Genomic DNA, 13,283 nt, shown 5'->3' on the forward strand with positions numbered 1-13,283 from the left:
CTTTATTCAATAGAGAATGCACAAAAGCAGCTACTGCAATCCCAATTGTGCATCTAAGAACAAAAAGGGGTCTGTATGGGAAACATTAAGCTATTGGCAGAGGATGGTTAGCTTAGCATAAGGAATGGAAACAGAGGGAAACAGCTAGCCTGTCCATAGGTAAGAAAATCCCCCTACCAGCACCGCTTAAGATCACTGATTAACATGCCATATCCATACAAAAACAGCAGAGTTGCACAATGGATTTTGCAGGCAGATTTGTGCAAAACTATTTTCAGTCAACAGACAGCCTCACCAGAAACTAGCTGTGTCCAAGAAACAACAAAGAATTTCCCTTTTTACACTTCTGTGAATAAGAGTATTGCTCAAAATGTTGAACTATTGTTTTGCAGAACTCGTGGCCACTACAATATGCAGTGAAAAAGGAAGTCCTTCATAACTGTCGTCCATATGCCATTGACTGCAGCACTGGTCTCAACAAGAGCTAGATGATATTCGTTTAGTTCACCTGATTATTTCTTCTTGTCTTGGACAAATGGTACTGAAATTGGAAACAAATTCTCTCATGCTCAACCCCCCTCCCCCTCCCCGCCAACCCCAGCAGTGTATTATCTGAGCACCATGTCTAATAAAGTCCAGAGGGAGGCTGGCGGAGGTAGCCGTCTATCCCAGCCCAGAGACAGCTCGTATGGGGCAAAAAGCAGACCTCACCACCTCCCTCCTCCTCCTCCTGTGCAGCTCACTCACTTCTCATTTCTCAGACTAACTTCTCCCTCCTGTCGTATCTTTCACTTCATCTGTTGTCTGTCTATGCCTAATCCTTTTATCTAGCTTTCCTTTCTCTCCCTCAGCCTTGTTTTCTTTCGCAGGTTTTATTTGTTTCCGGAGCCATAGCTACCACTATTTTCTTTTCTTTTCTTTTTTTTGTAAATTTGAGGGTTAATGGAATGGTTTGACATTTTGGAAAATTCACATTTTTCACTTTCCAGCTTATATTTACATAAGGAGATCGATACCTCTCTCATATCTATAAATATATAAAAATGAAGCTACAGCCTGCAACTGTGAGCTTACCTTACCACCGACACTAGAAACCAGGAGAAACAATTGGCCTGGCTCTGTCTAAAGATTACAGAATCCACAAACACCACAAAGCACCTGTAAGGCTCACTAATTAACATGTTTGTTTAATCTGCACAAAAACAGAAGTGTAAAAATGAAAATCTGTGGTTTTACGGGGGCGTTGTGAGTCAGGCTATTTCTTGGCCAGGTGCAGTGACTTCCTCGTGTCTCAGTTTTTTGCCTTGCAGCCTCAGAGTGACAACAAGAAGTCACTGCACAAAGTCACACGTTGGTAAAGTATTTCTCTAACCACAGGCTGATAAGCTGATTCCAGTATCTGTAGACTGTATATGTTGAAATACCATAAACCAAATAATGAATTATAACAGTACATCTCCAGCAATCAGTCCCCAAAGTTGTTTTTGTTTTACAGCCCATATGTAAGTATCTGATTTATCTTCACCCATCAGCACATGTTTCTGTGCTACACTTCACTCCTGTTTCCCTCTTCTCTCTGCTAGTGCATCCCTCAGCCCTGCTCTCTGCTCGGCCTTGGGTCACTGTGTCGTGCTGGAGTGCTGTGCTGAGCCTCGCTTTTTGGCAGAGGAGGGGAGGGCGATAGAGGGAAGGGAGGGGGGAGATAGAGTTGGATAGCGAGATGGGGGGGGGGGGGGGGGGGGGGGGGTGTTTTGCTCTCTTCGTGCCTCCTTGCTGAGCTGCGTGCCTGTCTGCTCTTCTCGTGTGCATGCAAGATCGCGCAGGTTGCCCTCTGTTTGCCCCCATCTCTCTCTGCTAGCTTCCCCCTGTTAATCTCTCCTACAGCCTTTCATTCTCTTTCCCACTTTTTTTTTCTTTTCCAACCTGCCCTCTCTCATCAGCTCTTAACAGCTTAAAATCCTTTTACCCTCTCATCTTAATGATTCTGCCCTCTTCTCTCGCTCCCTCTCTCTCTCGGTCTCTGTCTCTCTCTGAGTCATGCAGCGGGCACTGGTTGGGTTTGTTTGCCTGACTGCCCTCCAGGAATTCCTGCTGGCACACAGAGAGCACTACTTTGTAGACCTGCTGGCCGAGGTTAGAAGAGGAGGGGCAAGAGAGGAGGAAGAGAGTGGGAGAAGATGTGGAGTGAAGAGATGAGAGAGACAAGGGAAGCACGGGAAGGAGATAAAAAAAAATAAAACAATAACAAAGAGGGATGGACTGTGTCTGTGTGTGGCAGAGAAAGATAAAGTTCTGCCTTCATAAGTGCAATGACAGAACTTTGTATTATTATTCAAAGGAGTTATGATTACTGTGTGTGATGTTCGATGCAGCCCCATTGCAACCATATGTGTGTTTTTACATCTCATGCTGCTGCTTCCACATCTGAAGCAAGTCTCTAAATAGAGAGCAGGCTTCTTAAACAGATCCAAATCATTTTGGATCGATTTATAATTCATTTGGGTCTCATTGTCCATTAGGTTCAAAAGGCACTCACACACACACACACACACACAAACACACACAAACATATGCACACACATCAGTTTGAATCAAGCTTATTAAACTTTCCAATCTAAATTATTCAGTGTAAAAAAGGGGGTTTTCTTTGTAGAGATATGAGACAGTTAAATACTCCACACTGATTTGTAACACGCAGTTTTGCAATGATTGAGCGTGTGCAAAACTGTCTTTGCTGATTTGTCAATCAGAGATTGTAATAAACTTGTTTTAGAGATGTTTAGCTTCTAACAAACGACGCTGTTACCAAGAAAAGCAGCAGAACATTACCTGCGTCAATCTGCTGCACACTGTGGAACCAAGCAGACACTTTCTTTCTCCACATGAGAAGAGGAACTCAGACAGATGTAACCTCTGTGTCCAACTACACAGATTCACAGATTCAATTTCACTTCTAAATGTATGTATTTACCGAAAATGAAAATCTAGTTTAAAATGTCACTTTAAATGAGCTGGTATCACGTAATTAACTTGATTATCCCTTGTATCGTGGAGGCCTAAGTTTGAATTTTTCATCTGAAAGTCTTAAATTTCAGAAACAAGTTTTTGAAACTGCACAACTTTACGTTACAGACTGAAAATTTTAAAGAGAGGAAATCAAAATAGGTATATCAGCACAGCTGCTTTTTCAAAGTAAAATATTTAATTTCTCAGAATTCACTGGTATTTAAATTTCATTTTAATATTTTGCGGTGATTATATTTCAAAATGAGTTGCTTCTCAGATTTGCTCATCTTGCTCTGATTGGTTCCTCTCTGCCTCTCTGGTCCACACAGTTTTCATACTGTAGCCCCATACTTCCGGCTTAAGCTTTTTCATATTGCTCTAATATCTCTGTCACTCATGCACATGCCGGCATGCATGCAGACACGCATGCACGCTAGAGCTGTGTTTATTTTTCTCACACACACTCACACAGACACATGTATCTGGAAATATCTAAGCCTTGGTCGGTATTAACCAAATATCTCGTTCCTCTTCTCTCACACGCATGTTGTAATAAACACACTGACTTGCATGCACATATGACATATGCATGCAAACAGACCTACACAGACACACACACACACACACACACACACACACACACACACACACTCCCTGCATTAAGCCTAGTTCCATATTGCTCCAACGATGCCCAGCTGCAACCAATGAACATTCCAGTTGCTGTTTTTTTCTCCCTCCCTCTCTATCATTTCAAATTTCAGCTCTAAGCCTTTAAGAAAGTCAGCAGCCAAATATGGTCAGGCTTGTGTCATGAACTTTGCGCGACCTTTTAAAGCGGCATAGGGATCGTGACCTTTAAGACCCTGCCTGAGGCTGAGCTTTAGACACCGTTTTGCATGACCACGGAAAGAAGCTGGTTGTGCACGTGTGTGTGCACGCTGTCACAGGTAAGTGAGAGAGAGTTTGTAAACTGTGTCTAACAAACTGTTTCTGACCATCCAGTGGCTCATTTTACTGTTCCTGCAGCCTTGGTGTATGACTTTCTAATTATCTCCAGCAGTTAATTTTGTGCTCTCATTTCTTTCTGCCATTTTATTACTTCCCCTTAATGCTGTAAAAGATGCAGGAAATGGAACTGTGCAGTATAGAGTGGTATTTCCCTCCAGCAAGCAGGTTTTATTTTTTAAAAGGTGGTAGAGCAACCTGACAGAAAACAAGCCAAAGAGATACACACTATGTTCATCACAGTGGAACTTACTGTTGTGAATACTGAAGATGGAACTGAAATTGTCCCAAAGGCCTTAGACAAGGTCTACATCTTGTTTTTTGCCACCTGAGACCACAGAGAGTAGTAGGTAACAGCAGTACCTGTGCCATGACTTGGCATGTGAGGACGCTATAATGATACCAAAATTCCATTTGAGACACCGGAGTGTTTTTGATAGTTCCCTCTGGTGTTTTCCCCACCCAGATTGTGGCAAGAAATGTCATGATGAGGCTTGAAAATACCAAATATGTGCAGATGTAAAAAACATAACAACATAACCCCCTCCCAAAAAAAACGTAGATCTTCAGCCCATCACTTTGCCTGATCTGAGTAGATACAAAATTAAGGCCCTTTGTCTCATTTTGTGTGTCCAACTCCATCTCCCTCCATCTCCCTCTCTCTCTCTGTCTCTCTCTCTCTCTTTTATCATCATCTATCTCTCTGGCTGTGCTCCACCAGTCCTGCTGTCATCTCCTGTTTATCTAATTGTGGTTCAGAGGACTTGAGTCTGGCAGGGAGGGGGACAGGAGACGGAGATGAGGAGGAGGCAGGGAGAGACAAAGAGACTTCAGGAACAGGCCTTTTAGGAGCCCAAGCAGGTGGAAAGTTTCAAATTAAAGTGAACTAATCCTTTTGGAGAGCTGGGAGACATCTGTAGTGTTAAACCTACTGAAGGGTTCTTGGTGTCCAGGTTTACGGGCCTGGTTAAGTCCACCAGTGACTAAAAGTCAGGGCTTCATAGTCATTGCTTACAGTATAGAGTATGGACAGATTGTGAGGATTAAGTGGGAAAAAAACACTAGCAGGGTAATCTGATTGCTAGTAACTTTTCAAAACCCTATGCTTCTAGACCCTACACTCTTTTGTTTGTTCATTATAATAATAGCAAGTAGCCCTCTCTGCTGTAAGCAGTGTTTACAATGTCTCTGCAACACTGTGTTCCTCAGCCATATTGTACTATGACTGGAATACTTGTTAAATGTGAAATTTCCATGTTGCAACATTTGTTGTGCCTTGTATTATTCCATTACTAAGAAGGGAGTTTAAACATGCAGTTACCACTAACATGTTAGCTTTGGGTGGAAAAGGGTTCCTTAATAGGCCTATGTATGTGGGACGCTGTGCTTTATTTCACTGAAAGCAATGGGTCAGACATACAGTATACATCACCCATTTCAATCTCAAGCACCCATTTTAAATCAATGGGAACTAGATAGAACATGTATCTGTAACATATTTCAGAGGAAGAACATTCAGTGTGTGTTGTTATGAAATGTTTTTGTGACTCTCTAGATGTAATGGGATGGGATTTCTTTTTTTAAAGTTAAATAATTCTGAGACAACTCTGCTCTATGTACATATGGTATACAATGAAAGGGCTGTTTGATAAACCAGGATACCTTTAAGAGGCAACTAAAAGCATAGAAGGTTTTTGCCACTCCCATGAACACAGCATTCCTTTCTCCCTCTAGCAGTGCACTCTTATTCAAATGCGTGAGAATCAGGTAGCCTCTGCTCTCTCCAATCGAACCATGTATAATGTGGCCTTTCAAGGAAGAAAGACAGGAAAGATGGCTTCTAATCAAGAGCTCATTTAGTATCCGTCAACGCACTCACACAAGGTTGCGTGTAGAAGTCTGAGGATATATGTTTATGTGTTTATATCTATGTATGTTAATGTGCATCCGTCTGTCTGTGCGTCTGTTTGAAGTTCAAAAGGTTAATTGGGCCATATGGAGCGTGCGTGCATGCAGGCGCATGTATACCAGTGTGCATGCAAAGCGAGCTCGTCTGTGCTGAGTTCAAAAGGTTAGCCGTGCCACAGTGCTGTGGATCCTGCCTTAATAATTGAGGCTTAACAAGCACATGTTAAAACATCATGATCCCCTCTCACAGTCAGTGATGGCTCAGACGTGAGAGAGCAGCAAAAAAAAACAGCTTGTTTGTCCAAACTCAATTATTCACCAGTTCATGTGCCCAATGTGAACCCAATCTCATTTCCCACTCATCTGGAAAGTTCCTCTTACATGGTTATGACTCATTTTCTAGTCATCATTTTTATATATTCCTTTTTTAATTGTTATTTTTTCATATTTTCAAAAATGTTGTAATGTGCAGTAGGAGGACCACACCTGCCCACTCACCTATTAGTCAGCAGCGAAAACACCATCAATTTCCCCACATTTCCCTCACAGGGAAGGTGTGACATTTCTTTCAACCACTCTGAAAAACTAGGAACCTGATATCACTTTCATACCATGACTATACACTTTTGATCTCAATAAATCTAACACTCATGCCTGTGTTGTCTGGTGAACAGAGTCATAAATCAGCAGCCTGAGATTCAAAGGGATTTGAATTTAGGTAATGTCAGTAATAACATATCAAATCTCACCCTCATTCTTCTTTTAGGCCATCACCATATTAGGCATCAGTATCCGTTTTGTGTGTTGGGTAACACAATGAGCAGGTATTATCTATTTTGTGCTCGCTGGATTATATCTAATGAATGATGTTACGTGGAACCGGTTTAGAGCGACTTTAAAAGGCACTTTCACAAAGAAAATTCTCACACTACATGTTAAAATAGACAGCATAATCGTCATTATCAAATGAGGGTAGATATTTCAGCATAAAGGGCTATACTTTTCTGTAGCTGCTGAAAGGGCATGATCTCACCTGCCAGGTGAGCCAGGCTCAAGTGAAAGAAGCTGAGAGTAATCAGACCACATTGGTGATTGAGTTATGTTTAAAATTACACCACACCTGTGATGGAAAATATGACCCTCCCAGTCCTGGCTGCCATTTAGATGAGCATTATGTCACTGTTTCCTTGAGTGTGCGTGTATGTATGTGTGCGCAAGGCAAACAGGCACACACTATGCAAATGTCCAGCACAGCTGGCAACACCTCAGCTCTGTGAGCCTCGTGCGCTCTCCCAGTGCTCATTCCCATGGCAACATTATCAGAAGTTCAGCAGCCATGTGGTAGCTGTCTTACGTGTTCCAGCGAAATGGCCATTCAAATGTTGATTTGAATAAATATGCTCATCCTGTCCATTCAGACCGTGATATGTGGAGCTGTGGCTGAGGACACAATGGGCAGTGAAGAACAGCATGCAGCAGAGGAGAGCAGCCGGGTCTCTCTGGGTGTTCGGTAAGCCTACATCTGGGGATTTAGAGGCAGGGAGGAGTGGAAGGAGGGAGGAGGCAGGAAGGGTGAGGGCCAGCAGGGGCTCATTCCCAGTGTATACAGGTGGAATTAATGGGAAGCAACAGGAAAAGGCTGAATGTGTGTGCACCTCCCTAAGGCCTCAAGGATTATAGCTAATACACACATGCTCACATGCGCGCGCACACACACACACACACACACACACACACACACACACACACACACACACACACACACACACACACACACACACACACACACACACAGGCTTTTTAGAAATCACTCGGTCTTATCATTACTCAGTCTTTTTCAGTGCATGGCCAATCTAGTTTGCATAGACACTTGGTTTTGCATCTCTCACACCCAGAACATTAAAAACATCCTCCACCCCTTGTTTACTCAGACATGTGTACACCTCAAACAATTAGAGTACACAGTGACTAAATTCCAGCTATTGCCAAATGACAGCTGGTTATGAATCAGCGCACCCATCCTGCTTTCACGTTCTGTACCGCAGTGTTTCTTAATATAATGGGCTGGGACTCAAAATGTGTCTGGCCGCTCCCGACATGATAAATGAACTTGTATGTCTTGTTCCTCCATCCAAGTCTAAATGTGTTAGAGCCTATTCTTGTCCCTGAATGGAACAGAAGCTCCTGTGCTCCATGGAAGAACCACGGTGTCCACACCGGTGATTTTATTTACAAAGCACATTTAATTGCATGTAAACTCTGTGTACTTAATTTTGAAATGCAACAACAAGTAACAGGTCTATATGTCACGGGAAAAGAACTCTGTGTTCTTTGGAAGGTAGCTTTTTGTTCCTTTAATGGAAAGTATATTCAGGGTTTTGAACAGGATCTTTTTTAAGTCATGCTGTCCAAATTCACTCTCCAAAGAAAATAAACAAAAGGTGTAGGTGCTAAACAGTCTGATTACTGTTAAAAAGCAGATTACGATCATCTGACTAGAAATTCATTGTCCAAAATCACCATTTGAACAACCATATGTTGTTATTAGTGAAGTTCATGTATCAAATAATAGTGGTTATTATTAGTGTGTAGTTAATTGCACTGAAATGGTAGGACTGCACTTATATTGCACTTTTCTAGTCTTATCAACCACTGAAAGCGCTTTATACTACAAGCCACATGTACACACACACACACACATACATACACTTAGCGATGGCACAGCCATCAGGGGGCAATTTGTGGTGTAGTATCTTGACAGAGACACTTCAACATACAGTACCAGTCAAAAGTTTGGACACACCTTCTTATTCAATGGGTTTTCTTTGTTTTTGTTTTTGTTTTTTTTTATCATTTTCTACATTGTAGATTAATACTGAAGACATAAACTATGAATGAACACATGGAATTGTGTAGTAAACAAAAAAGTGTTAAACAAACCAGAATATGTTTTATATTTTAGATTCTTCAAAGTAGCCACCTTTTGCTTTGATGACAGCTTTGCACACTCTTGGCATTCTCACAATCAGCTTCATGAGACCATCAGATGTTTTGTGCAGAGGCAGGGTTGGTACACAGTTCTATACAGTGAATAGCCCTATTCAACTACTGTTCTACATGAAGGCTACACAGACTTCAAGTAGCAGACACATCTCAACATTTCAGAGGAGACCGTGCGAATCAGGCCTTCATGGTCGAATTGCGGCAAAGAAGCCACTACTGAGGAAGAACAACAAGAAGAAGAGAATTGCTTGGGCCAAGAAACACAAGGAATGGACATTAGGCCAGTGGAAATCTGTACTTTGGTCTGATGAGTCCAAATTTGAGATTTTTGGTTCCACCCACCATGTCTTTGTGAGATACAGAAAAGGTGAGCGGATGGTTTCTACATATGTGGTTCCCACCGTGAAGCATGGAGGAGGAGGTGTGATGGTGTGGGGGGTGCTTTGCTGGTGACTGTGTTTTATTCTAAATTAAAGGCACACTTAACCAGCATGGCTACCACAGCATTCTGCAGCAACATGCCATCCCATCTAGTTTGCACTTAGTGGGACCATCATCTGTTTTTCAACAGGACAATGACCCCAAACACACCTCCAAGCTAGGTAAGGGCTATTTGACCAAAAAGGAGAGTGGTGGAGTGCTGTGTCAGATGACCTGGCCTCCACAATCACCCGATCTAAACCCAATTGAGATGGTTTGCGAGGAGTTGGACCGCAGAGTGAAGGCAAAGCAGCCAACAAGCGCTCAGCGCCTCTGGGAACTCCTTCAAGACTGTTGGAAAACCATTCCAGGTGACGACCGCATGAAGCTGATTGTGAGAATGCCAAGAGTGTGCAAAGCTGTCTTCAAAGCAAAAGGTGGCTACTTTGAAGAATCTAAAATATAAAACATATTCTGGTTTGTTTAACACTTTTTTTGTTTACTACACAATTCCATATGTGTTCATTCATAGTTTATGTCTTCAGTATTAATCTACAATGTAGAAAATGATAAAAAAAAAACAAAAACAAAGAAAAACCATTGAATAAGAAGGCGTGTCCAAACATTTGACTGATACTGTTTGTGCAGGAGGAGCTGAGGATTGAACCACAGACCTGCTCTACCTCCTGAGCCACACTTAAAAAATTCTGCTACACAAGAGCTTCCTTGTGCTGGAGGTTAACCACGGCAAATTATTTTCTATTTGGTTGAAATAACTGAGTACAGTCTTTTCTATGATTAGATACAGTAGATTCATCATTTGCACATGCAACTGAAACAAATTTGAATGACAAATAATAATAAAAAAAAATCCACTTCTTTGTAAAGATTTTTTACATATCTGTTTCTGAGTGTCTACCTCCACCATCCAATACTATGGAGGTGAATGAAGTTTCATCACTCGTGCTCACAGCCACAGAATAAGAAACAAAAAAACTACTCAACCGCAACATGTCCTTCCAAAAAATCCCTTTTACTCTGGGTAATCCACGGATCTCACTGTAAACAATTTTCACTGGAAGTGGTTTCAAGTTCTGTGGATAATCCAGAGTAACCAAGACACTGATTTAGGAGGGAAATATACACGTCTGCTGAAGCCCAAACATATGCTTCACTCATGTTAAAAAATCAGGACAGAATTACTAGTAGAAAGTTGGGGTCCATTTGATGCAACTCACATTTCCTTTGATTCATTAATTCATATTTAAAAAAACTGAGTAAAAATGATAAACAATAATCTGAACTGTTAGAGTGTGTATACCCTCAGTAGTAAACCATGAGGTGATAAATTAAGCAAAAAAGTGAAGAGATTGTCACTTTGTGGCTGTCATCTTACAACCATTTCACATTAAAAGACTCATAAAAGTCCCAGGTATTAGACACCATCCCACCAATGTTTCCCCATCATCCAGGCAAAATGGAAAAAAGCTCTCCCTGGTAAAAACAAAGATGTGTGGTGGCTGTGGTGCAGGAAGCAGTGTGCGAAAGAAAACAATAATGAACACGAAGAAAGAGTAAGGAAAACAGAGTGAGGAAGAAAGAAAGAAAGAGTCACCATTTCCTGTCCTATAGGGAGTATGCTGGAGGAAGAGTGGGCACCATTGTGGGAGGAGGAGGGGGGGCTGAGGGGGGTACGGGTTTCAGAGTGTGTGAGGCATGCGTACGTGCAGCGTGGTGTGTGAGCCTTGGTGGAGGTGGGGACAAGAGAACAGGATGCACAGCCCTTGAGGAATGTGTGCAGCCTGGTGGCACGTTTGTGAAACTCATCCCTCCCTCCCTCCCTCCTCTGCACCACTTTTTTTTTTCCTCCCCTCTTTCCACCCCTCAGTCTCCTCTGCTGCTGCTGTCCCTTCCCTCCCTGTGTGGGACGGCAGTCACCCAGGCAGCAAGAGAGAGATCTGTAGACTGAGATAGCCAGGCAAATTAAAGGAAGGAGGATGAGAATGAAAGAGACTGGTGACGGGCAGAGGGAAGAGAAGGGGCCTTTGGGATCTGGGACATTTAAAAAAAAAAAAAAAAAAGGTTGCCTTAGAAGGGAGCATGAAAGAGACAGAAAGATGGAGACAGAACACATGATCCCATTATCACCCTCTCTTGCAATCGTGCAACAACTGAAAGCAGGTGATGCCACAGTTTAGTGCTGTACGTCACGTCTCGCTGCCGTAGCATGAGTCACATACCCGGGAATCTCGGGGGGGAGGGGGGCCAAATCACGACTTCAAGGATGGCTGTACTGACCTTTGTGTCACACTCTGTCGCCTGTCCTCCTCCTGAAGAACCCCTAAAAGAGGAAGTCTCTTTAACAGACACAATATCCGTCTGTCTTCTAAATATGTCTTTTGCGTTGCACCTGCACTTTCACCTCCTATATCCCTGCAGCTCCTATATATCAGGCCATATCTTTTTTTTTCTTTTTTTTTTTTACACATAGCCTCAGGCGTGTTCCCTTTCCATTCATCTCATCCACATTCTATTCCCATTTAAAACCTCTGCCTCCTCTATTCCACCCTCGCACACCCCCTTCTCTTCCGTGCCCTTCCCTTCATCCCCACCACTTCCGCCCCCCTAAAAAAAAACAGCTGCTCTCCATTCGTCCTGATTATCCTGGAGACCAGAAGAGAACAGGCCATGTAACAGAACAGCACAGACTGCACTTTATTTACTGTGCTGCATGCTGCTTAGCTCTGGCTGGCTAACTAGCCACAGCAGGCCTGCATTCCAGCCCTGTGCAGTCAGCCCTGCAAACTCTGTACCTTACGCTGCAATTTGGAGCCAAAGTGACTCATCTTTCATGTATATATCCGATAGTGTAATGGGCTGCATTTTTTTTTTTTTTTTTATAGGTAAAATTACCGACTGACTTACAGAACAACAATCTTCTAATGACTGTTTGGTAAAGGGAGTTGCTGGGAAGCACAGGTTGTAGGCATGTGTGTTACTAGGTGACTACATGTGTTGTTTCTCCACATGTCATTGTGAAAACTTTCCACCGATGACCAGAAAATCTGACCTCAGAGCATCCTGCTCTGAACAGATGAATCTTTAACACATTTTTCTCATGAACATCCCAGTGCTTGCGACATGATGATGAGAACCTGCTCAGCACAAGAGCTTCAGATTAGCTAACATTATATATTATATATATATTATTATAATAACATTATATTGCTGCCCCGGGGAGGTGGTTTTGGGGGGGGGGGGGCGCCACCAGACTGTACACATTCCTCAAGGGCTGTGCATCCTGTTCCTTTCTCCCCACCTCCACTAAAGCTCACACACCACGTTGCACATACACACACCTCACACACTCTTGAATTATTTATGGACAAATATTTAGAATTGAATTCTCCATCCCATCTTGTTATCTATAAGACACAAAAGCCCACTGTGTCAAGTCTTGCAAAAACTAACCAGGATAACTGGTGTTTTTACCTGGTTTCTTCTATACATTCCCTTGAGATGCTGACTGTTGGTGAGTGCAAGCACATTATGTTGTACCTCCCGTCACAAATGAAGATAATTCATGTTGTGCAAATGTCAGTGCCTGTAAACAGTGATCCATCTGTGTGACTCACTGTTACGCCTTTTCCACCAAGGAACCTAGTGCTAATTCTGGGCTGGAGCTAGTGCCAGTTCGGAGTTGGTTCAACTTGCCAACCTACTCAGAACCAGTTTGCTTTTTGACAGGTTAGAGAGCCACCACAGACCCATGTCAATACACTTTCCCACCAACGCTCTCGTGCTCAACATCACCACAATAGCAGACTTCATTGTATCTTTTCTAGTGTTTTGCTTTGATATAATTTCCATACTGAAACTCTGATTTTTCTTCGTCTTCTTTGGACTAGACACTACACTAGCTCTGTTTTTTTTTTTTTTTT

General features: G+C 42.5%; 1 protein-coding gene across 1 annotated transcript in view; it reads left to right on the forward strand.

Annotated features, from left to right (window-relative positions):
• Positions 1-3,769: 3,769 nt before the first annotated feature.
• lekr1 (Leucine-, glutamate- and lysine-rich protein 1) overlaps positions 3,770-13,283 on the forward strand; it is a 100,944-nt gene continuing 91,430 nt past the window's right edge. The window contains exons 1-2 of the mRNA XM_071496736.1: positions 3,770-3,953; positions 7,338-7,429. Coding sequence (XP_071352837.1) covers positions 7,390-7,429 — 40 coding nt within the window. The 5' untranslated portion in view covers positions 3,770-3,953; positions 7,338-7,389. The remainder of the gene's footprint in view (positions 3,954-7,337; positions 7,430-13,283) is intronic.

Source organism: Trachinotus anak, unplaced genomic scaffold (genome assembly GCF_046630095.1).
Source record: "Trachinotus anak isolate AG129_WGS33_773 ecotype Australia unplaced genomic scaffold, CSIRO_AGI_Tana_v1 ptg000014l, whole genome shotgun sequence".
NCBI classification, from domain to species: domain Eukaryota; kingdom Metazoa; phylum Chordata; class Actinopteri; order Carangiformes; family Carangidae; genus Trachinotus; species Trachinotus anak.